Source organism: Nannobrachium achirus (genome assembly GCF_963921795.1).
Source record: "Nannobrachium achirus genome assembly, chromosome: 10".
NCBI lineage: Eukaryota > Metazoa > Chordata > Actinopteri > Myctophiformes > Myctophidae > Nannobrachium > Nannobrachium achirus.
In genome coordinates, this window is record NC_137819.1 from 47,536,568 (window position 1) to 47,562,097 (window position 25,530).

Sequence of the window (25,530 nt, forward strand, 5' to 3'; positions counted from 1 at the left end):
TAAGTCAATGGGGAAAATTAATTCACTAATAAATTAATATCAATTAAACTATAGAACCTTTCTCTTAGAAAAGTAATAGCCCACGATTCCCGAGTAAGCCGGTCGATTTGACATATGGCGCGAGTGTTTGGTGGCAAAACTGTGGGACTAGTGGCGTGCCGAAGTTTAGGAAGTTCAGGCTACATACACACAGACACACACACAGACAGACAGACAGACACACACACACACACACACACACACAGACCCACACAGCCACGTATAGGGAGCCTGTGTTTCACACAGCTCCAAAAACCTAGATATAAAAGCCTCTGCTGTTCATTGGAGCGACCTGTATCGCGGCCAACATCCCAGGGAACAATACACTGTACTGGACTGACGAAACTGAGGCCCTCTACAGCAGTGTTTCTCAAACTTTTTGGGCTTCAGTACCCCCTTTTCCTGATTGCTGAATCCAAGTACCCCCTTTAATCCGATGACCCATACAAGTCTGTATCTCTGACAGTGTACAAATGGAACCAAATCATTTGGTTCCATTTGTACACTGTCAGAGTTAAGGGGATACCTTGAAATTTGGTAGTTTGAGAAACACTGGACAACATTTTGACTAGAAAATACTGACATCAAAAGTCCAGTTTTTATGTCAATATGTTGAAAATAAAAGTAAGTAGCCTGTTTTCTATTCAGTAACAGTAAAAGTTGTACTTAATTGGTTTAAAGCTACGTATACAGAGCAGCACGTTCACATACATTTGTGACACATAATGTTTTATCATTAAACATAACAGTAAAATAAATGTTTCCATGTTCTCTCAAGTACCCCCTGTAGTATCTCCGTGTAGTACACGTACCCCCATTTGAGAAACACTGCTCTACAGGAAGCTATTATTCCAAACGTAGGAGACGGTGTTTGAAGGAGCGCTTCTTTTCTTCGCCAGCGTCCACGACATTGCAAGCGGCGCGAAGGCCAGCGGACCTTGGTCCTGCTCCTCGCGCCCGAGCGCCGCAGGCGCGAGTGCCCGCGGAGCGCCGCGCGAGTTACAAAGCCGTGGTGGCCGTAAGGCCTGGGCAAGCGCACGACGCAATGATAATTGGGTTTTGGTGCACCTCGCGCAGTCCAAGTGACCACAGCCGAGCGCTCCAGACCTCCGCTCCAGCCAATCACAAGCCGCGCCTTCTAATTGATGTAACCCCGTCTCCTACGGTAGGAATACTCGCCTACAGGAAGGGCTGGAGCAGAATCAGACTAAACTTTACTGTCACATAACAGGTTTATAGGGGTAAAGTGAAGTGAAGTTCGTTTTTGTTGTTGGAGATATTTGCATATATACATACGCACATACACATACACACAGCATAAACAGCAGGTACAACACGTGAGATTAGACATACTGCACTGTAGCCTTGATTGATTGATTGATTATTTTATTAGACAAAATACAACATAAAGGCGCGTACATTACGGTGCAATGCTGCTGAAATGCCCTGAGTTTCCCCCCTTTGCGTGCGGCAAGATCTTAGTACCTCCCACACAATCTCAGACGGCCTTGCTCTTGATCAAAGGTACGGGATGTTTATTCATAGACTCTGAAACTATGATAAAGAGGGTCCTGTTACAATTAAGGGGGAAGTATGTCCCCCCTTGTTCCACCCTGTAAATGTAATGGTCAGACAATGTAGACATGAGAGCACTGGCTATGACCTCGGTTTGACAGTAATGATGACGTGTCGACCCCTCAGCATTTTCCTCTACTTGACGACTGCCCTGTATGTGTTTTGATGAGAGATGACTAAGGGAGGACGGAGAGAGAGGTGCCTGAGTGTTATAACCATTACCGAACATCACTACCATGACCGTGCCATTAATGCACAACCGTACTGTATGATTAGCTAAAAGAGTAGCAGAGAAGAAGATACAGTTTCAATGCAAGCCACAGCCTTCTCAACACTAACCGATCACACAGATACACTCTAACGTCTGCGAGCTCTCCTGAACCGGGGGCCCCCGAATTTGAACTGCAAGTCCCACATGCATGGGAACGTGCCCTATTTCCCCCCCTCATCAGCCCCCCCTTTTATCCCGACTCCGCTTCCTGCTATCTCCAGGGCCAATCTAAAGCTGTGCTATTAGCGAGCGCTGTACTCGGTGTGTTGGCGGGCCGATTTGGAACGTCAACACCATCAATCACCCTGCCGATGGGGGCTGACCGACCAGCTGGCTCAATCGTCCCGTCCGGCGGCCTGAAGATTTGTCATCCGGTGAAACTGGGGTCCCGTTCACATGTACATCCCCCCCCCCCCCCACACACACACACACACACACACAGGCAGCCTCTCTCCACTCTGTCTGACCCCCACTTGAAACCACTTTGGATGACTGTTGGACTCACCCCTTTACTACTGTCTCTCTCTGGCTATTTTCATATACTGTACCTCTCTGCCCTCTCTCAGCATCTTGACCCTCTCTCTCTCCCCAGTGCCATAATCCCTACAATTCTTTTTTTCAGACCGTCCCTCTGGCCATCGATAACTGAACACTTAAAGGCTGCACGGCCATAGGATGTGGGCTCACTGAGCATCTGCGAGTGTGCTCTCGATTGATGGTTTAGTTCTTCTTTGCGAAGGAATATTAAATTGTTTTCGTCTACCATGGTGCAGGGACGTGCAGAGAATGTTAGAGAGGCGGGGGCTTTTGGTGAAAATATCGAAAATAGCAGACCTCCAACGTGTCGCGCTGCGACACATTCAAGTTCCGGAGAGTTTGGACAAGGCAATTCTCTTGAATGCTGCCTTCAGCTATGGCATGGAAGGAGGGCATTTGCATTTCTTTCACTGCTATAGTGAAAACTGTATTCATGGTCTGGAGAGGGCACTTTTTACAGACGGATAAAAGGGCAGGGGCTCAAGCCCCCTTTGATGTCTATGTGTGCACGTGCCTGCCATGGTGACCATGAGGTGCTTTTGCTGCTGAAGCATGCGCCCATGTGGACCACTAAAACTGCCTCCCCTATGGTTGTTGTCCTGGTTTGCTGAGGTAGGTAATTTTGCACCAAAACACGACACATAGCCAACAGCTAAACAACAAAATAAACACGTAACGGAGAAACCATGAGTCATAGTTCTATAAAACATTGTTGGAGGCTCTTACCGCATTCACATAAAATACTCAAATATTTCACTTTATATATACTTTCTGTATACTTCAGCCCTAATAATAGAGTAGAACACTGTTTATATGTCCATAAAAGTCATGGACATGGTCAATAAAAAGGTAAGCTTGTTGTAAACGAATGGCACAGAAGCTAGATTTAGCTTCCACAATCTCATGTCACCAACATAGATACACGAAGTGGTCGAATGTGGTTAACATATCATAACAATAGGAAATTCAATAATACAATAATTTCATTCAATGCAATGAACAAGGCACATGAAAACTGTCTGCCTTTCATGGAGACCTCAGAGCCCCACATCCCATAAGCCACACAGTCGTATACGTCATATGTACACACACACACACACACACACACACACACACACACACACACACACACACACACACACACACACACACACACACACACACACACACACACACACAGATACAGATATACACACGGCATGCACGTGTGCGCACACAGACAGTCTGCCTCTTAATCACCCAGTGTTCTTTGGCTTGACTTTTCCCGGTCCCTCTCCCTCTCAAAGCTCAGCTGAGCGGCCCCTGGGGGCATGTCGGGGGCCCTGGAGTTGTCCAAACACCCCAAACGGAGGCCTGGGGAAGTTCCTCATCCCTTTTGTCTCCCGCTGTTTCTGGCCGGGGAACAAGTGCAGCACAGTGCACAGAGCGAGTGTGTGTCGGCTGGGGTCAGTGTATGGCTGCTCACGGGGCCCTTCCCTGTCACGCCACCATTTATGGCTTTCCCAGGGTGCTTCACCGTCCACAGCTGCACAACTGTATGCCCTTTACAGTTCAATCAGCCAAGGTCACCCATAATCAGCAGTGATGATGCACATCTGTGTGTGTGTGTGTGTGTGTGTGTGTGTGTGTGTGTGTGTGTGTGTGTGTGTGTGTGTGCGTGCGTGCGTGCGTGCGTGCGTGTATGTGTGTGGGAGCTCACACACGAAAAACAAAACAAAAACATGTTATCGCATTCCTCTGAGGGAAGAAATGTAGCTGTAATGAATTGAAATAATCACATTTCCAGTCGAAGCCAATGGATTTAAGAAGAGCCTGTACCAGAAACCACCAATTGACATTTCAATATATCAGAATGAAAATGATTTCTGCTAAACAGAAACATGCATCAAGAAACAGGCAGCCTTTTAAATGGTCTCACGCAACTTTATTTGCCTGTAAATAATTTTCCAACATCCCATTCAAGAAACTGAACGTTTGATTCCAATTTATGAGAGCGTGTTTCACAAATCCTTTCCAGGCCAAAACTAACTGTAACTGGCAGACATATCGACAAAGTTTCCCCCACCCTATCTCTCCAAGTGGAACACCCGACAAATTACACACATTAACCACTTGAACCCCAGTGTGCCTATTCTGGGGGGAACATTTGCCCAAAATAGCCAATCTTCAAACTTGTAGATTGGCTATTTTTGGTGAAGACGGAAAAGGCGTCCCAAGTCTTTCACTAAGACTAGAAGGTTGAAAATGGATGTCAATGCTAGTGTTTGTAAGTAAGTAGGTCAAAACAAAAAAAGAAATGCACTTCCAAACTATACTTATATGTTCCTGACTCATTAACAAAAACACTAATATTATTAACCCTTTCAGTGCCTATCCCGAACATGTTCGGGATATTCGGGATCAAAAACAATTTTTTATTTGCTATTTTACTTACCCCGAGCTGCTTGGAGCAACGTGGGTGGTCCCGGCTCGCCCAGCGCTCACCAACGAGAGACGCTAGATGCTCCGACGATTTATTCCATTGAAAATGGTTTAAAATAAAGTTTAGACCCCCCCCCAATGTTCACCGAATGTTCATTGTAGGCGGCGCGACGTATTCCAGGGTGCCTATCCCGAACATGTCCGGGATATTTAATAAAATGAATTATTTTATCGGAGGCCTCAACGAAGCCCCGGTCTAGACGTCCATCCTTGGCCGGGACTTAGACTCGGCCATCCACGGGCCGTATTCGCGCTAACGGCCAAATCGCGCCGCCCACTCCAATAATAAATCACATCTTTAGACAGGATTTTCTCCGGATTGTGTCCCCAGACCCAAAGAGAAAGTTTTTTGCGGCTGAAATAGCTTTAGATCGGGCTTCTAAATGGGTTCGCATTTTGGCTACGTGTCAGCTAGCTTCCTCCTCTCGACACCCATAGCATTGACTGGAGTGAAAACACAAGCCAGTTGGGAGAGGGTCGACGAAAGCTATAAAGAAGGTCTATGGATAAATTTCTGGCACTCTAGCACCCCTTGTGGCCGGATGGCACTGTATGAGTTAACAATGTCTCAATCCTGAAACTGACTGGCCTTCTGTCAGATTGGTGAAATTTCGGTGTGGTGTAAATTCAAATCTATATGCATTGGTGCATAGGTAAAATGTACACAATAGAAATCCAGCGGCAACTTATCTGTGGTGTCATTGGAGTGTGATGTAATGGGCTGAATGGAATGGTGATTATAATAAGAATAAATTGGACCAAAATTGACACCAGCCTTTGACAACAGCCTTAATGACAAATCACCACTTTCCCTTTCACCTCCTTGTGTTTCGTCTGGGCTCTAATACCCAAGGTTCTTTGCTCAGAGCCCGAGGGCCACATCATTGGCTGAGAGGCTTAAGCCTCGCCTATGGCCATCCTCTCGAGAAATTATTCTTGGTTTTGTGCCCTGCCTGGATGCCTGAGCTTGAATATGAGCTGACATGGTGCCGCTGCACTGTTCTGTGCTCAGTTACGTGACAAAATCCTGAGTAAGTGTAGAAATTGACACTTTTGGGTCCATTTCCACACTCTCATAGTTGAATGAACACTCAGGACTTTGCTGTGTAGAAAATGCAGACTGACCCGTTCTTTAAAGAATTTTAAGCTGCAGTGTGTGGGAAATGTGGTGTTTGGCGATGGTAGGCGGATTGGGTCTATACGTCACTAATGGTTGTGCACACAATCTGGCCCAAGTAATTAATCATAAATGTCTTAACAGTTTCCTCCTTCCCTGAATGCAATCTGAGAGAGAACTCAATTCGGGAGCGGTTTGGCCCAAAGCATTGCAGAAACAGTCATACACAAATACCGAGCCTGTTGCTGTCTTTTCCTCTCCACTTAATTCAATACGTTTATTTACTTCTTTCTGCTTTGAAACTTTTTTAATTGATTTTGAAAAACAGTAATGGAGCCCATCTTGGTGTACGAATTCACTGGAGGAGAAGAAACAATTATAGAATGGTAATGACTTTACCGAAGGGGGGATATTCAGTGTTTACTCTTGCGTACTTTCCTCCCTGTTTTATTGTTAACTTCCCCAATGCAAATAACAATAGCTGTGAAAGGAATCTAGATTGACACCGGGGAAGTAAAGCTAATCAGAGCGGAACAAAAAACATGATTAAACATGCCTCCTGCACTGAATTCATTCAACTCCATTCAGTGATTTAAAAGAATAGCTCTGTTTCATGAACACACAGGTTGCATAGAAAGTCACACAACTGCATGTGACTATGTATAGTTGTCCGTCTGTGTTGGTAAAATACTAATAATTACACCTATATTAATGACCAAGCTGAACAAACACACAGCCCTTGACCTCGGTATAGAAGAGAAGAGTTTGTATCCTGTTTTAACACATACAACTATGGTCAGGCCCCCAAAACCTAACCAATGAATGTGGGATGCCAAAATTAAATGCAAGTCCAGGTGACCACCGGTGGTCGCTGTCTGTGGCCTCGTTCTGAGGGTCTAACTACTTAATAAGTGGCTGTTCCAGGTTTCCTGGACAAAGTCCAGACCCACTGAGGCCCCTCCGAACCAACCCCCAAAAGCATAAGGAGGGCTTCATTTATCAATCAGACCAATCACAGACATTTCCGGGGCTAGGGACAGCCACATGTTGGGGATTAGGCCTATGGAATTCCACGTAGAGGGAAAAATGGCCAAATTGTGGAGAGTTAGTGGGTTGACGATTATACCAAATCAACAACAGAAAGAGTTGAATTACGCTACATTCAGAGTCGGATCAATGTCCCGTAGGTGTCGTGTATCATTCTGAATTTCGGAACACATCAGGCATCTCACAAAAAGCTTATATGATTTATCCCATAGTACCTAGTAGGCAGGCAATCCCCAGCTCATGTGCCCTCTAAGGGTGATCAGGTGTGTGAACCTGAGCCACGCAGCAGTGGTGCAAACGGACACGCAGTTTTGCACGTTTACACACGCCGTATAGCTAAAACAGAACAGCACCTCCACTGTAAAATCAATGCTCATCTGAAAGTTGGAAAATGGGTAATTATGGCTGGGGTTCGCGAGGTGCGCAGCCGATTGCGGGGCCAATGTGGGGAGGTGAGCTGTCACGGTTCCTTCTGGCATGTTGTGTCACTGCAGCTCATTTCCATCTCCCCACACAGATGACAGATGAGGGGCTGGTGGGTGTCAGACCAGAGCAAAGCGGGGCTTGTCAATCACCCACTGAATCCCCCTGCTGTGAGACATACACACACTTTGACATGCCATGACTGTAACTGCGGGGAGAGGTGTGTCTCTCTATCTGCATCGGTGAGAGCAACAGACAAAAAGTGAGAGAGAGGAGAGAAAGAACAAATGGGTACTGGTGGTGGATGCAACAGACAGTACATAGTGATCCTAAATGCATTTAATTTAATGTGTTACATTCACCCATTCACACACCCACGACACACACACACGCACACGCACGCACACGCACACGCACACGCGCACACACACACACACACACACACACACACACACACACACACACACACACACACACACACACACACACACACACACACACACACACACACACACACACACACACACACACACACACACACACACACACACCTGTTCATCTTGAGTATAAAATCTTGCACAGGAGTGCATGCCAGGAGGAGGATGGAACTGGAAAACGTCTCATTCCCAGACAACCACTCCTGATACACTGCTGCCCCTCCTGACAGAACTACCAAAAAGGAAAATGAAGTGCTAGAGTGTCAGAATTATGTACGTATGTTTGCACATTAGGAAATCTTCTACGAAATAATTTCTTTCTTGTCACACACAAAACATAGCCAAGTTACAAGCTCACAATGTGTGAACTTGTAGATCTGATATTTAAGGTACATGACACAGGCAGGTGACCAAATTAAGTATAAATCAGGCTTTAGAAGACTAGTAGGCATTTGACGACTAATCGATTTGCTGATTTAGGAGATCATCCTTTTTAGTTTGGTACGGTTGAGAACTGAACATTCTTATGTTGATTTCACATTGGGTACTGCCTGGGCTGGTAGTAGGAAAGTTATATAGTGTAATTATGTAGATTCCTAAATAAACATTTATTGAATGTTAACAGTGTACTCAAAGAGTAGCATATACGTTCCATAATGCACATGTATGAAATAAATTAATTAATTAGGAGTTTTGAATGAATTATCTCTATAGCCATAGGCTAAGAACTACAGGTAGCCAGTGTTTCTCTATAGCAGCAACTTTGATGATGACGAGGGCCACTATATTTTTCGACCTTCACTCCAGAGGGCCACAATGCATATTGCTACGTCCTACTTTGTCATTCTAGTATCTCATGCGTGATGCGTTTTGAGCTTGTAGATCTGCTATTTTTGCTTCTTTTGAATTGGAATCCTGAATTATTTGTATTATTTTTTAATTGGAATCCTGAAATTTCAAACACATTTAGTTATATACTCATGTTAACTTTATGAATCTAAATACAAATACTTTGGACATAAAAAAATACATTTTAATACTACTCTACTAGTCATTAAGCTACTAATATAGACTGACGGAATTAAAGCAGGTCATGTTTAGAATTGTAACAACTGAAATCAATAATATATTCAGTATTCCGGTATTAACCTGCGGACCGCATTAAGTGAAGGTGGGGGCCGCCCCCGGGCCACCAGTTGCCCATGTATGCTCTATAGATATGCAACATAATGTCATCACTCACAAAGCCCCATTGTGTTGCTGATCTTGAGACACATCACATCACAAAAGATGCACTTCAGCGAGGCCTCGCTGGTACTAAGACCAAAGAAAATGTATCATTTTACCTTTATGTGAAGGATGGCATACATCATACATGGGCCACATGCGGCCACCACCTTCACTTAATGCGGCCCACAGGTTAATATCTGAATACTGATATATTATCGATTTCAGCTGTTACAATTCCAAACATGACGTGCTTTAATTCCTTCAGTCTATATTAGTACCTTAATGACTATTATAGTAGTATTATTGTTTTTAATTTTTTTATGTTCAATGTATTTGTATTCAAGTTCATAAAGTTAACATGAGTATATAATTAAATGTGTTTGAAATTAAATCAAAATGTTACATTTCAGGATTCCAATTTAAAAATAACAAAAAATAAGTCAGGATTCAAATTCAAAAGAAGCAAAAATAGCCGATCTACAAGCTCTGCGATGCGTTTTGAGCTTGTAGATCTGCTATTTTTGCGTCTTTTGTAGGAGATACTAGAATGCCAAAGTAGGACTTAGCAATATGCAATGCGGCCCTCTGGAGTGAAGGTGGAAATATAGTGGCCCTCGCCATCGTCAAGGTTGCCCACCCCTGGCATACATGAAGAGGATTATATTGTGACGGCATTGGAAGATTCTTGAGTGTAACTATCAGTAATGATCAATCAAGTTCTAGAACTTAATTTGTAAATATCAGTTTATGATTTATAAATGAACACCGTGAACATGCTGCGCTGCATACCACAGTCCTTATTTATTACCATTGCATTTGGATGAATTTTCCCCCAATCGACCACATATTATTGCCAAAGAAATTAACCATGATTTTACACAGAGGAAAGCTTAAGCTAATGAGTTGATGTCGGTATGAGGATAGGCTTTGTGGATAATAGGCACTTTCAATAAGAGTGCTTTTCATAGAGGGGGTTATCACCTATGGTGAGAGTGTGTGTGAGTGCTTTTTTGCAGACAATATAGGTCCATGCCATAGCAGCACAGATGCAGAGGCAGTGTAATATTGGCAGATTACTGGAAGTAGCTTGTAATTTAGAATTTTATTGAATGATAGTTTAAAGGTCTGAAACCACAGCTACTAAAAATGTGATACAGAATTATGATGTATTTATGCAAAGTAGAGTGTCTACCACACAGTGCTGTGTAAGGCATACTGTACGTAGAATTGTTAGCTATATATTCAATTACATTTTTACCATGTGGGTGCTGGAAATTGATAACAGTAAAGGCACACAAGTAATATTTGTCCATTGTCCCTATGTTGTGACACATTTTATTATATAGACTTTACCTTAAACAGTTGAGATTGAGATTCACTAATAGAGCTGTCATTGTTCCTCTGGTCTATGGATTTCAAATGGGTCGGGGGTTCATGCGGTGCTTGCTCCCTTTCTGGAAACGGAGCTAGACCCCCCATATTTCATTTCTGCCCTGCTGATAGCATTTATCAGCGGTGTCCTGATAAAAACAAAATATGCAACTTAAGCCCGAGCAGGGCTAAGCCGCAGAGGTGGACAGGATTACCTGGGGGCTAGCCGGGACAGGCATCAGATTGTACTGTCATAAAGGACCATTAGCCTCTTGGCAAACTGTACCTCAAGCCCAAGATGACAGGGCTTTTCAAGACAGACAGGGGGGAAAATATGAAACTTAAATTCTTCATGACAGACATCTGAATGAATGAGCCCACCACCAAAACAGGGCCATGACACAGAATAAACAGGGGTGGGGAAAGACACCCTCTTTTGTTTATCAAATACTTCGTTTGATGGTTATGGGTTTTCATTTGATTGAATTATCAGGTTTCTGTACGAATGTAATAATTTCCTGTTCACCATTGGGTGTAAGGTTTTTTTTTCCCTTTTATCAAGAGACAGAGTTACCATACAACACACAATGACCTAGACTCACTGACTGGCTGGGATTAAATTTAATACAGCATCTTGACAGACATATCCTGGAAACAGATCGGTCCCCTGCAGATTTCCTTGGAGCAAAGCTCACATGTTTTTCAGGGATTTGCCTCGTTAATTGGCTAGTTATGTCCCCTTAATCCATGATGATCGCTTACTTGTATATCTAAAGGCTTTTGTTTTAGCTCATATATAAGATCATTTTAGATCATTCTATCACTTGCTTGTCCTGATACGACACATCCTCAAAGTTAACACAAAGCAAATTAAACTGATTTCATACAATAATTTGATTGGACACTTCACGGCACAACGGCTGGGCCACAACATGCCGAGCCTTTTAAAGCAAACAACGGGCCATTTCTACGACATTCACACGCTGAATTTTGAGATGTTCCATAGGAACAGTGACAATGTATGGTTGGCAGTGTGTGAATGGTGAAAGGATTTAAGGGGGCCATGCAGGGTGGATTGGTGGTTGACATCCAGACAAAAGTCCCCCCAGTAAGCCAGGTATAGGACCAGACAGCACTGCAGACAGGCCGCTGTGTCATAGTGCATTGCCACTTTCCCTGGCTGGGGAAAGAAGAGGGTCTCATTTGTCCATTATCTTGGTGGGGGAGAGGGGGACCCGGGATGGGGTGCCTCTCACTCTCTTTGGTGGATAGGGGTGGTGGGGTTGTATGGGACTAGGGTACACACATGCACGCACATGCATGCACGCGCGCACGCACGCACACGCACGCACGCACGCGCATGCGCGCGCTCGCACGCACGCACGCACGCACGCACGCACGCACACACACTTGTCTATCTCCGACCTCCACTCGCTTACATACGCACCTCTCACTGTTCACTGCCTAAAGGGCATATCTTGATCTGGGCCTGTGATAAAGAGCCAGGCTGGGTGGGGGGTGGGGGGGTGATGGCAGACTATGAGACTGGCTAGGCAGGCTTGGCTCGGAGTCTTCCTCCTCTATCTCCCCTCTGTCTCTGTACCTGTCTGTCTGTGCATTGGGGCTGCTGCCGGCCTGGCCTATCCCAGAGGGCTTTATGAAAGGACAGAAATGTGACGCAGCCACTTGGAGAGAAGACGTGGAGTCTGTCGGGTGGGGGTGGAGGGGGTGGGGGTGCATGTTTAATACCCCCCCTACACCCCCTCCCCTCCATATCTCCATTCTACCTCCACCCCATGCACCTCCTCCTCCTCCTCTCCCGAGCAGAGAGAGACTTCAGGCGCCACAATGTAACAGCAGTCTCAGGTATGCTGGGTGGACGTTACAGGCACTTCCCAGGCCCTCACCTGTACATCAGACTGCATGACGCGGGCACCAGAGTCAACCGTGCCCCCAGGGGAGGGCACCTAGAAGGCACGCAGACAGTCTGCCATTCATATAACCAAAGTTCATAATGCGAGGCGTGTGAATGAAATCAGCAAGTGATTGCTCTTGTCGTTTTTATAGCCTACGGCCTGTTGGAATGTGACCAACCCTGCAATGACAGCATTGTCTCTTTGTAATTGAGCTTGTTGACACTTTGCGTGAAAACACAAATATCTTAAGACGCAGTTTGCTGACTTTGGCCTCCGGGTAAGGCATCCAACCAAAAAGCCAACTACAGAATGAAAGGTTATTAACCTGTCAGCCAGTATGTCATGCTGTCTTCTATTATTTCGGTATCATGTTTGCTACAAATAAAAACAGAATTTCACGAAATGATGCAGCCCCCCAGGGCTGCAGATCTCTCATTTTGCAGGTTGTAACATATTGTTCTATATTCTGCATGCGAAACCTGAGTTTAACATGTGTGGAGTCTCCATCTCCTGTTTTGATTGCTCTTTCAAAACTAACAACCCATGTGTTTTACACATGCATTTCCACATCATAATTGACATGAGGTTGTTTCAGAAAGCTCATACAGTAGCATTTACTTCTCTCTCTCTCTCTCTCTCTCTCTCTCTCTCTCTCTCTCTCTCTCTCTCTCTCTCTCTCTCTTTCTCTCTCTCTTTCTCTCTCCTGTTCCCTTGCTCCTCTAAATGTTGTGGCATTGTCATGTGTAAGGGCTTAGGATGATTACAAAATAATTTGAAAATAGAATAAGTGCACAGACTCTAAGTTGAGGTTTGGTCTGTCTGTCAACATATGACAGCTGCAGGGCAATTTTCATTGTGGCACGAGTGGTTTTGTGGTAAATGTGCACTCTCATTTATCTAAACTACATCCTAAGCTGTGGCTGCCGCTTCATTATTGGAGCAGGCCACATGGTTCACAATGTGCATTTGTTCCTAAATGAAAAATCTGTGCTGAAATTTGACTGACTTGAATGCATATGTTTTGAGGGGGGGGAGAAAAAAGATCACAGATCTTTTGTTCTCCAGGCAAGTGTGTGTGTGTGTGTGTGTGTGTGTGTGTGTGTGTGTGTGTGTGTGTGTGTGTGTGTGTGTGTGTGTGTGTGTGTGTGTGTGTGTGTGTGTGTGTGTGTGGAGAGAAAGAGAAACAGAGAGAGAGAGAGAGAGACAGAGAGAGAGGAGTGCATCTCAAACCACACTTAGAAATGAAAACAAGCAAACATATGCTTTTTGGTAACCTAATAAGCAAACTATGCTCCACCTAGCAGACCGTGAAATGTCAGCTATACTGCAACAGATGCAGGCATCACACAGCACACATCATACCAACATTTCCATGTCATCCCACCCACATAAGACAGATATACTGTAGGACTGTATTGGTTCAATATCTACTGTATTCAGTGGTTCTCAAACATTTTTGCTCGAGACCCAAAAGATACAGCAGATCTACAAGGAGATCTATACAGCAGATCTACAAGGTCGCAACGCGTCGCTTCGCACCACGTTGTGAGCATGTAGATCGGCTATTTTCACTACTTCTTTAAATAATGTGGTGCCATAGTTTTGTACTTTTTCTGTTTTGTATGTGTCTATGATGCTAACATTACTCTAATAGACCTCCAGGTGTGGTTATATAATATGCATATATGTCTGTATATATGTGTGTATTTCTGGTTTCCTCCTGAAAGCTGAAAGCCTCAGTCAAATGGCCCAATCGAAATACACTGCTTTAATGACATCATAAAATCATTCCATGGCATATAGCTCAGGGGTAGAGAAACTGTAAATAAGAGCACTAAAGGTATCTGAAGGGTTCCCAGTTTGAATCCGGGCTCCTCCTGAGTTAATGTCGAGGGGTCCTTGAACAAGACTCTATACCCCTTGTTGCTCCCAGTGAGCAGGTTGGTGCCTTGCACGGTTTCCTCCACCATCGGTGTATGAATATGAGTGAATGTAATGCACAATCTATGTAAAGTGCCTTAGATAAAAGCGCTATATAAATGCACTATTTACCATTCCCTACCCCTTTTACCGTAGCAGCTGTGGGTGTGGTTAACTTCACCTGGATACCACCCATCTGCAAACCAGGTATACAACAGGTGGGTGTAGCTACATAAAAACATAATTTTAACACTTTCTATACATTTAAAACATTTTAGGGAAACCTACACTCTCAGAGTTAAATTAACATTGATTTTACAATATAAATTGGGGTCTCAGAGATAGAAATACCATTAAATGGGGGTCCGTGGCCTAATACAAACTGGGGGAAACTAAAATGGTTGGGAATCACTGCTAGAGACTTAAAAGTCTTTCTCTTATGGGGGTCCCCGGCAATGCCGGCATATCTTTTCAAATGGGGGTCCGCTGGCTGATAAGTGTAAATTTTGGGGCGTCCTTGACATTAAAAAGTTTGAGAACCACTGGATTAACATGCACCTACATACACAGAATACTGTGAAGTTGAATATAAGCTACTAACCTGTAAAAAATGCTGTTTGTGTATTATAGCCTACAATATAAACAAACCTTTATGCACATGTACTTGATGATGCTCTTTTTATTCTCTATTTGCTATTTTGTTTTCAGCACTCTCTTTCATTTCCTTGGCTTAAATCTTTCTACATTATTCTTTTTTTCTGCTGTTGTTATTATAGACTACTGCTATAGTCTGAAGGAAGCCAAACCAATATAGGGTTTACTCTTATGTACTTGTATTGATTGATTGATTGAAGAATCTATCAGAGCTTTGCACAGGAAAAAATACAGTTTCATGGCAGTACAAATTACTGGTACAAGGTCAACAAGGAGATCCTAGTAAGCTTTTCGACTTATTTAAACAGGAATCACTTTATGTATCTCATATATAACACGAAAGACAGATGGATAGAACACAGTGCTTTGCATAGGGAATTGTCAGTGACAAAAAAAGAGCAGTAATAAAAAATAAAACAAGGGAAAAAGAAACAATGGTAAAGAAGTGAAAAAGTGTACAAGATGTAACAAAAAGTAGCCTACTTACCTTGAACCTTGGCTTGAACCTTGAACCAGGGACAGACGGATGTGACGCAAGCGCGCAGGAGTTTGGCGGTGTACACGGATCTCGGACGAGCTGTCGCTGTGTAGGAACAGTGGAGTGGAGTATCTGAGGCTGTGTGTAGTAGGAACAAACTTCTTCAGTAGTACGGTTTGTAGTACTGGTCGGCTGGCGGAGTGAGCACGAAGTAGGGTGCAGAGGCACCGGCCGACGGCCTGTATAGGCCCGGTATATAGCGGTGTTTGTTTGCACAGTACTTCGGCTTAACTCAGCGGCCGGTGTTGTGTTGTGTGCATTTGGAGTGTCGGAGAGTTGTCTGAAAGCATAGCGTTGCGTTCTATGGCAACGGCCATGGGGAGTGGGGGGAGGGGGGAGGGGGAATGGGTAAGGGTTGAGAAGGGACGAGAGAAGAAGCGTTCACTGAGCGTTACTTCTTTTGAAAGTGAGGGAGAAAGAGGTAGGATGAAAGTGGCCAAAGCTATGGAGGAATTTAGAGTGCAATTCAAAATGAAAGAGCAGAATGCTGAAGGCTTTAAAGCTGTGAGTCCACTGAAAGTGGCAGAGTCCTTAAAATGTGCTGGTGAGGGTGTGGATGCACGGATTCTTCCTAATGGAATGATATTGTTGAAGTGCAGGAATAAGGAGCAACTTGAAAGGGCGAAAAAGATAAGTAAAATTGGAGGGAAAAAGGTCGAAATAGTAACCCCAGCTGAAAATAAGGAGTTGGTCAAAGGAATCATTTTTGGGGTATGTGCTGAGACGACTGAAAAAGAAATCATTGAAAACTTAAAGGGAGGAGCAGTAGAGAGTGTAAAGAGGTTTAAAACCCGAGAGGGTGGAAACCCAAATGCCCCAGTGTTGATTACCTTTCAGGGACGCATACTCCCAGCAAGAGTGTTTATAGGGTGCCTATCATTTGTGGTAAAGGTGTATGAAAGGCCACCATTGAGGTGCTATAAGTGTCAGCGTTTCGGTCATGTGGCCGCCTCCTGCAGAGGAAATAGACGTTGTGCAAAATGCGGGGGGGACCATGACATCCAGAAATGTGAAGAAGTAGCAGCATTAAAATGTTGTAATTGTGGAGGAAGCCATATGGCTTCATCAAAAGAGTGTACACACTTTGTTAAGGCAAAACAAATTCAGGATGTTAAAAAAGTGCACAATATCTCCTATGCAGAAGCCCTTAAAAGAGTGGAAAGACCCAGTGTGGGAAGGCTGCAGGTGGGAGCAGCAGGGCCCTTGGAATCTAATGTTTCCCCACCCATACAGGCAACCCCAGGGGTCAGCCAGCAAATAGTGGTCTGTAAGGAAGATTTGCTTGCATTTATTGCTGATGTAGTCTATTTGACCAAAAAACAGGAAACAAGATCTGATATAGCCAAATATGTGACTGAGGCAGCAGGCAGGTTTCTGGGCTATGGGGGGTACTACTCTCCACAGAAACTATACAAGTTTATGGCTAAGAAGGGTGCTCAAGATAAAGCAAGAGACCAACCAAAAGTCACAGAACGGGGGGTTGAAGTTAGACCCGAGGAGGAGGCAGAGGAAAGTATGGAGGGAGACATAGGTGATGACAATGATGACAATGATGACGGTGATGATTAAGCTTTTGATTATGTTTTGCATACTCCAATGGAATGCAAGGAGTCTCATTGCTAACGGGCAGGAACTTAAGAAATTTATTAGGGACAGTGAAGTGAAACCGCATATTGTGTGCATACAGGAAACATGGCTTAAGCCATGCTTAGATTTTGTGATACCTGGATATATATGCCTGCGTAATGATAGACCCGGCACAACAGCAGCTGGGGGATGTGCAACATTTATTAAATGTGGGACACAGTACAAATTGAAAGAGTGCGGGGTGGCCTCTGAAAGTTTAATAGTGGAAGTATGGAGCTCTAAGGGGAAAATAAGCATTGTTAACTTCTATAACCCATGCAAGCCTCTAATATTAGATGAGCTTGAGGAAATGGCAAATAAAGCAGGTTCCCCTGCTATCTGGGTGGGTGATTTTAATGCGCACAACCCCTTGTGGGGAAGCCGGGAAAAAAGCGCAAATGGTGGTGTAGTTGAGGAGCTTCTGGATAACAGTAATTTGGTTATTATGAATGATGACAGGCCAACCCGGTATGACATCAAAACAGGTAAATTATCCTGTTTAGACTTAACATTTGCTTCGCCAGGTCTAGGGAGAATAGGGGAATGGGAGGTCCTGAAGGACAATGCAATGGGAAGCGACCACTTCCCTATTATGAGCAAGTTTGGGAGAGCACTGAGTACAGATCCTGTAAATATAGTTAAAAGATTTGACTTAGGCAAAGCTGACTGGGCTGCATTTATGGAAGGCACAATGGCCAGAGTAGAGGAGATTAACGGTGAAGGGACAATTGATGAGATTAATGAGTCTTTAAGTGAAATGATAATTAGTGTGGCAGAATTGACAATTCCCTGCAAAGCGCCCCCTAAGGACCGCATTATAGTGCCATGGTGGAACAAGGAATGTGATGAGGCAGTGAGGAAGAGGAAGCAAGCTTTTAGAGCGCTACGTAGCATCCCTACTCAGGCAAATGCAGTCGAATATAAACGATGTAGAGCAGTGGCAAGGAAAATGATTAAAGGTGCTAAAAAGAAATGTTGGAGGACATACTGTGGGACAATTGGGTCGGATACTCCGATTAGGGAGGTTTGGTCCAGAATCCATAGCATGTCGGGGAAAACAGTGAGATCAACGATGCCAGTATTGAAGAAAGGGGAGAGAGAAGCAGCAAATAACATGGACAAAGCAAATATGTGTGTTAGAACCTTTCAGGATGTGCACAATTCTAAATCTTTAGGAGAAAAGGGCCTGAAGATGAGGGAGGAAGTCTTGGAGCTAGAGAAGTGGAGATTAAGCCATGATTGCGAAGGGAATAGTAATACTCCGTATAATGCATATTTTTCTCGAAAAGAACTCAGAGATGCAATACAGGCAGGGTCAAATACCACTCCAGGCCAAGATAGAATAAGTTACACAATGCTTAAACGATTGGATGAGACGGTGTTAGAGGAAATTCTTGCACTATGTAACATCTCATGGGAGGAAGGTAAATTACCCCAAAAATGGAAGCATGCGGTGGTGATCCCAATCCTGAAGCCAGGAAAAGACCCGTCCTGTCCATCATCCTACCGGCCAATAGCACTAACATCTGTGTTGTGTAAGGTGATGGAAAGAATGGTCACAAATAGGCTGGTATATTTCTTAGAGGTAAATAACTTTTTTGTGAACTATCAAAATGGGTTCAGGATTGGGAGAAGCACAATGGAATCTATAGTAGTGTTAGATCAGGACATCCGGAAGGCCTTTATTAATAAGGAAGCAGTAATGGGGGTATTCTTGGATATTGAAAAGGCATATGACTCTATGTGGAGGGAGGGAGTACTAATCAAACTTCATGAGGCAGGCATTAAAGGCCAGATGTTTTATTGGATAAAGGACTTTCTTAATCATAGAACTATTCAAGTGAGAGTCGGAGGAGTTGTATCTGAAAAGGTTGACATTGAAAATGGTACTCCACAGGGCTCCGTTATTAGTCCAGTCCTGTTTAATGTCATGATAAATGACATATTTAAAGAAGTGGACAATAGATTTGGTAAATCGCTATTCGCAGATGATGGCGCTATCTGGAGGAGGGGGAAAAACATTGGGCATCTATTTAGGCAAACCCAAGAGGCCTTGGACAAGATTGTTCAGTGGGCAGACAAGTGGGGATTTCGGATTTCCTCCTCTAAAACCCAGTTCATGGTGTTTGGATTTAAGAGGAAAATTCCGGCCTCAAACCTGATTATGAATGGACAACCCTTAGAGAGGTTAAAGGTCTTTAAGTTTCTGGGAATGTGGATGGACGAAAAACTGACTTGGAAATCTCATATAGAGAAAGTACAGTGCAAGTGTGAGAAAATCAATAACATCCTCCGTAGTCTAGCTGGAAGTGATTGGGGGGCTGAAAGAGAGACCTTGCACATGATCTATCAAGCCATGATAAGATCCACTTTAGATTATGGTAGTATAGTGTTTGGGGCAGCTGCAAAGTCACATCTTTGCAAACTAGACCGAGTGCAGTCAAAAGCACTGAGAATCTGCAGTGGAGCTTTTAAAACTACCCCCATTCCGGCCTTGCTGGTTGAAATGGGGGAGGCACCGTTAAGCAACAGAAGAAACAAACTGGGACTACATTACTGGGCCAAGCTAAGCGGCTTTCAGTACAGCTCTGCAGCTAAATGTATTTTGGAGGAGAGCTGGGAGTTTGTGGGGAAGAAGGAAAAAGTTCCTTTTTTCCACCACATTAAGCAGCTTGCCACTAGTATCGGGCTAAAGCAAGATAATATTATATGGTCTGTGTTTTCTCCTGTTCCTTTTTGGTTCCTCCCTCAGCTTGAAGTAGATCTGTCCTTGTTGGACCGGGAAGAGCTTACAAGTGACTATGTGCATAATTACCTAGATAAATTTAAGGATGAGTATGTGCGAATATTCACTGACGGGTCTAAGGACCCAGTCTCGGGGAAGACAGGGTTTGGGATGTATGTTGAGGGGCTTCAGATCCAGCAGAGCATCCGCATAACTGACAATATGTCTGTGTTTTCAGCTGAATTACTAGCAATCCTATGGGCCATGTGGTGGATAGAGGAGGTCAAACCTGTTAAAAGCATTATATGTTCAGATTCAGCGGCTGCTCTGGTGGCTTTGAAAGGTGGGGAGTCAAAGGCCCGCTCTGACCTAATCTGGGAAATAGTGTGCTGCATGTACAGGATGGAGAAAACTGGTTGCCAGGTTGACCTTGTGTGGGTACCTGGGCACTCCGGGGTCAAAGGGAATGAAATAGCGGATGGTGTGGCCAAAGAAGCTTTAAAAAGAGAAAGTATTGATCTGAAGGTCCGGCTAGGGAAGTTTGAATGCTTTAGCATTTGTAAAGAACAGTTAGAGGCTCAGTGGCAAAAGGAGTGGGCAGAAGAGGAAAGGGGAAGGATATATTTCACTGTGCAGCCGTCTGTTAAAAAAAGGGTGTGTACTATGCATTCGGGGAGGAGGGATAACGTCGTCATGACCAGGCTGAGGCTTGGGCATTGTGGTCTAGCCAGCTGCCTATATGTCATAGGCAAGCATCCAGATGGGCTCTGTGAGTGTGGACAGCAGGAGACTGTGGGACATGTCTTGTTCTCATGTGAGAAGTATACAACTGAGAGACAGCAGCTGTTTGAGGAGTTGTCAGACCAGGGGCTCAACGTCTTTTCCTTTAAATCTGTTTTTACTCAGAATGTGAAATCTCAGAAATTTGAGAGAGCAGTCATTAGATTTCTCCACTCCACTGAAGTGTATCCAAAAGTGTAGGAAAAAAGAGTAAAACCTCGCCTGTGGAGGGCAGCATTACACATACTAGTGTACAGCCTGCCGGAAACAAAAAGAAGAAGAAGAAGAACCTTGAACCACCTTCTGCGTTATTCCTGCGCAAACAGCCCTCCCTTGAAGCGCATCAGTATCCCACAAACCCATGGTCAGCAAGCTAAGCTGTTCTACATTCAGCAGCACTGCAGCAGAGCGCACAGCACAGACTGACAACACAAACAAGCCAGCATGACAGACAAGAAACAGCCAGTGGACCTGGGATTATTAGAGGAGGATGACGAGTTTGAAGAATTCCCAGCCGAGGGTAAATTACTCATTTATTGTGATGAAAGTAGATTTATTTATTCCCGTTTTGATAGACCGTGTGAAAGTGCCCAACAACGGTGAGTGACTCAGCTAGCCTTGCTATGCTAACGTTAGCATTAGTTAGCGAGCTGGCTAGCTAGTTACTTTATCTGACAGTAAAAGCTCCGTTTCTAGAACGTTCAGGTGCTAGAGAAATTCTTTTGTTTTTATTATAGTAATATAATATAATGATAAACAGCATGTTAATCAAACTGTCATGAATGAATCTCTTATCTGTGACGTCCGTGATAGTTCCCGTGGTAGAACAAGTACTCGCATGTTTTACTTTAGTATCATTACAGTATCAATACTGCAATGTAGAAATACTGTTACAAGTCTGGAATTCATAATTTGCTTGAGTAAAAGTACGAAAGTATTGGCATCATCTTTTGAAAATGGCAGTGTAGACTACAAGCTCACAGTGTCGCATTGCGAGCTTGTAGATTGGCTATTTTCAAATGGCCTAAATGTACGGTATATTGGACTGAAGTGCTTATGTTTTGTAATAATAATCAATTTACAGCTAGTTTGAAGTTTTCAAATAAATGTAGAGTAAAACTACAATTTGGATCCGAGATGTAGTGGAGTAGAAGTAAAAGTATTGGAAATACTCATGTAAAGTACAAATACCTCAACATTTTAGTAAATGTACTTAGTTACTTTACACCACTGGTGGTTGTAGTAATGATTTGTAATTGCACGTTTTGTTGTATTTTCAGACTGGACCGGGCTGGATGAAGACGAGGATGCCCATGTGTGGGAGGATAATTGGGATGATGATAATGTTGAGGATGATTTCTCAAATCAACTCAGGTAAACCCAAAACAAATCCCCATCGTGGCTGTCTGAACCGAATGCCTTGTAGAATGACTGATCATCTTTTCTCATCATAATCTTGAAGGGGTTGATGGCAGTTTATGGCATTCATCATGATATTTCAGCCTTTATTCAGCAAAGAAGGAAACTACTATTCATATTTGTTGTATGACTGTATCGCATGGTGAAAATAAGCAGAGTTTATATTTTTTGCCTCTAATAACGTGCCCAATTTAGGGCTACAAGGTTGTATGTGGTTTGACACCAATTGGTGTGTCAAGGTGGCGGTGCACACAATTACAAAATGCAAATGTCATTGAGATTAAAGGTTGCCCACCTGCCCCTGGCAGTTAAATAAAACTGTCGGGACGTGAATGTTAATATCAATAATCAATACAAATATTAATTATGAATATTAACTTTACACGCTCTGTCCAGCCTGACTCTTCGTTTGAGAGGAGACGCAGCCGTCTTTAAACAACACAAGATATCTGTCTAATCTCCTGAATATGGCCAGAGCGTGTCTTCTGTTCTGTGGAATGTAAAATAAGGGGACCGTACTTATGTTCCCCAGGTTCTATGTTCCCCATTTACCCCCACAAAAAAGGTTCTATGTTCCCCACTTACCCCCACAAAAAAAGGTTCTATGTTCCCCGCTCAACTTAAAAAAGGTTCTCCACTCATCCAAAAATGCAGGAAACATTTTCTAATTATTAATAACAACTCTAAACAAATTACGAATACTAGTGGTACAGGTGGCCACTAGGGACATCTGGGCACCATACCTTGGGCATCTGGACGAGTGGACATCTGGGCACTAGGGAGGTGGGCATTTGGACGACTGGGCACTTAGGGGTGGAGAAATCTGGGCACTAGGGACATATGGGCATTTGGACGAGTGGGCACCTAGACGAGTCGGCACTTAGGGGTGGAGACATCTGGACACTATAGGGACGTTGGCAGCTAGACAACTGGGCACCTAAATTAGGATTGCCCACATGTTCTTAGTGCCCAGATGTCCCACCATTTCCTGCATTTTATTTGGGAACATATACTTTTTTTTTTTTTTTTTTTTTTGGTGGGGAACATACAGTAGATCCTTTTTTTGGTTGAGTGGGGAACATAGAACCTTTTTGTGGGGAGGGTGGGTGGGGAACATAGAACCTTTTTGTGGGGAGGGTGGGTGGGGAACATAGAACCTGGGGAACACAGAACCTTTTTGTGGGAGAAGTGGGGAACATAGGTTCCCCAGTGAACCCATATAGCTATTAGGCATAAAATAAATATTTCTAAAACCTTTAATCGCACAGCCCCAGAAAGTAAAAAAAAAAAAGTCTTAAATAGAATGGTAATAAAAAATTGTAACTATCATTTTTATAAGATTTTACTTTTCGGTCAAGTGCATCTGAGGCCATAGTGTCAACCCTTGCAAATGGGAATTAAACATAGCCGCAAATTGCAACTCTATTTTTTTATTTTTTTATGTTGAAAATAGAGTTGCAATATCATTACCAACCATTGACAGCCAATGCATCCAAACATTTATTTTGCTATCTATATTAAACAACATCAAACTCACCAACATTGCGACTGTATGGAAAGCTTGAATTATCCTCTCTCTGTCTGCAAAGTGTTTGTTTCATAATCCATCGTAGACATGTTATGAGCTGCTTTCTGTCAAGAAATTCGGAGCAGGTGATTCTTTTTCTGTGTTGCAGTTTGGAAGCACTTGTTGGAAATCACTCAACGGTCCTGTGTACCACCTGTTCCTAAATTGCACAGAGGAGCCAGCGCTGCAGCAGGACATTGCGTTATTGTAAACGAGCGCTTCCAAAGTTTAACACTTAAAAAAATAATCACCTGCATGGAATTTCTTTACAGATAGTAGCTCATAACATGTCTACGATGTATTTTTTATGAAACAAACACTTTGCAGATAGAAAGAGGATAATTCTAGTGAGTTTGATGTCGTTTAATACGATCAGATGGCAAAAAAACTGTTTTGATGCATTGGCTGCCAATGGGTGGTGGTATTGCAACTCTAGTTTCAACATAATAAAAAAACTACAGTTGCAATTTGCAGCTAAGTGAAATCATGAGTATAAACAATGGTAGCTTTAGCCAATGAGCATAAAGATGCCCTTCTGGTCACATGGCGGTTGGTCAAAAGAACATGGTGACTCTCATGGTAGGGCGACCTAAGCATTGTAGAATACATTCGCTCATTCTTCGAACAAATCTTCAGCTCATGAGGATAAAAATAAATTAAAAAAAATTGACCATTTGAAATGACAAAGGTCATAAGTTTTACCTATAGAATACATTCTATATTGATCGTTATAATTACACCGATTTTTTTTTGTACATTTCTAAAAAAAAAAACATATGAGACGTGAGCAGTGATGTTTTAATGCTTGAGGATTTGGACAAGATGAGATCTGATATGTGTTCTAGGGATTGTTGTAGAAAGTAGAACACCACAATGCCTTGTTTGTGGTAACTTAATCCAATTAAGAAATTGCAGCCTCTTGCAAATTGGAAATTGCATTAGCCAGTGTTGTTTATAAATTTGACCATATTTCAGTGTCTGTTTAATTCATTAGGCTTTTGTTCAGTATAATGTCCAATTCTGCATGGGAACCATTTCATGCTGACTCGTAAGGCAATTTCCTGTAGCCTGCCTGAATTATTGACAATGTAGACAATCATAGTTGTACTTTACAGCATAATACTATATATATCATTAATACATATAATACACTCATACAGAAACATACTGAGGCTTTATTGTACTCTGAAGTTTATGTTTATTAACGGATCCACAAACACATGGATGAGCCGCTAGCCTTCCTGGGGTCCTGAACAAAGCACATACATTAAGTCTTACTGCTTACACTTAGATTATGTGCAATGACACTAAAATAAATAATTTCTGTTCTGTGTTGTATTATCCAGACTGACTTTTTACATTTACACTGGACCAAAGATTTAGGGATTGTCATTTTATATTTGGCATGTGATTTTTACTTTTTTTACACTCACTCTCTCACACACGCACGCACACGCACACACACACACACACACACACACACACACACACACACACACACACACACACACACACACACACACACACACACACACTCTCATGTCATGTCACATGTGCCGGGGCAACCAATGAAAATGTTTAGTTGAACATGACAGATCCTTTGTCGCATATGTGACCAAAATAATTGCACTCTAGAGCCCTGACTGTTTATAGACAAGTGGCTGGTCTGTTTTTATTTGAGTATGCTTCAGATAGTAATACACCATTGTTTTATTCAGCCCAATTACGATAGCTATGATATTATGAGGATTATATTAAGTCGTTTCTAGAAGATATCATTATTGTTAATAGGCATAGCCGTAAGCTTCGCGCAATCATCAAATCCATAGCTGCATGCGTTAGGGCAATGTATTATAT

General features: G+C 43.1%; 1 protein-coding gene across 1 annotated transcript in view; it reads left to right on the forward strand.

Moving 5' to 3' along the window:
- sem1 (SEM1 26S proteasome subunit) overlaps positions 1 to 25,530 on the forward strand; it is a 239,031-nt gene that overhangs the window by 213,188 nt on the left and 313 nt on the right. Inside the window, exons 2-3 of the mRNA XM_080734709.1 lie at positions 21,104 to 21,207; positions 21,968 to 22,061. Of these exons, the coding sequence (XP_080590835.1) occupies positions 21,132 to 21,207; positions 21,968 to 22,061 (170 nt within the window). The 5' untranslated portion in view covers positions 21,104 to 21,131. The remainder of the gene's footprint in view (positions 1 to 21,103; positions 21,208 to 21,967; positions 22,062 to 25,530) is intronic.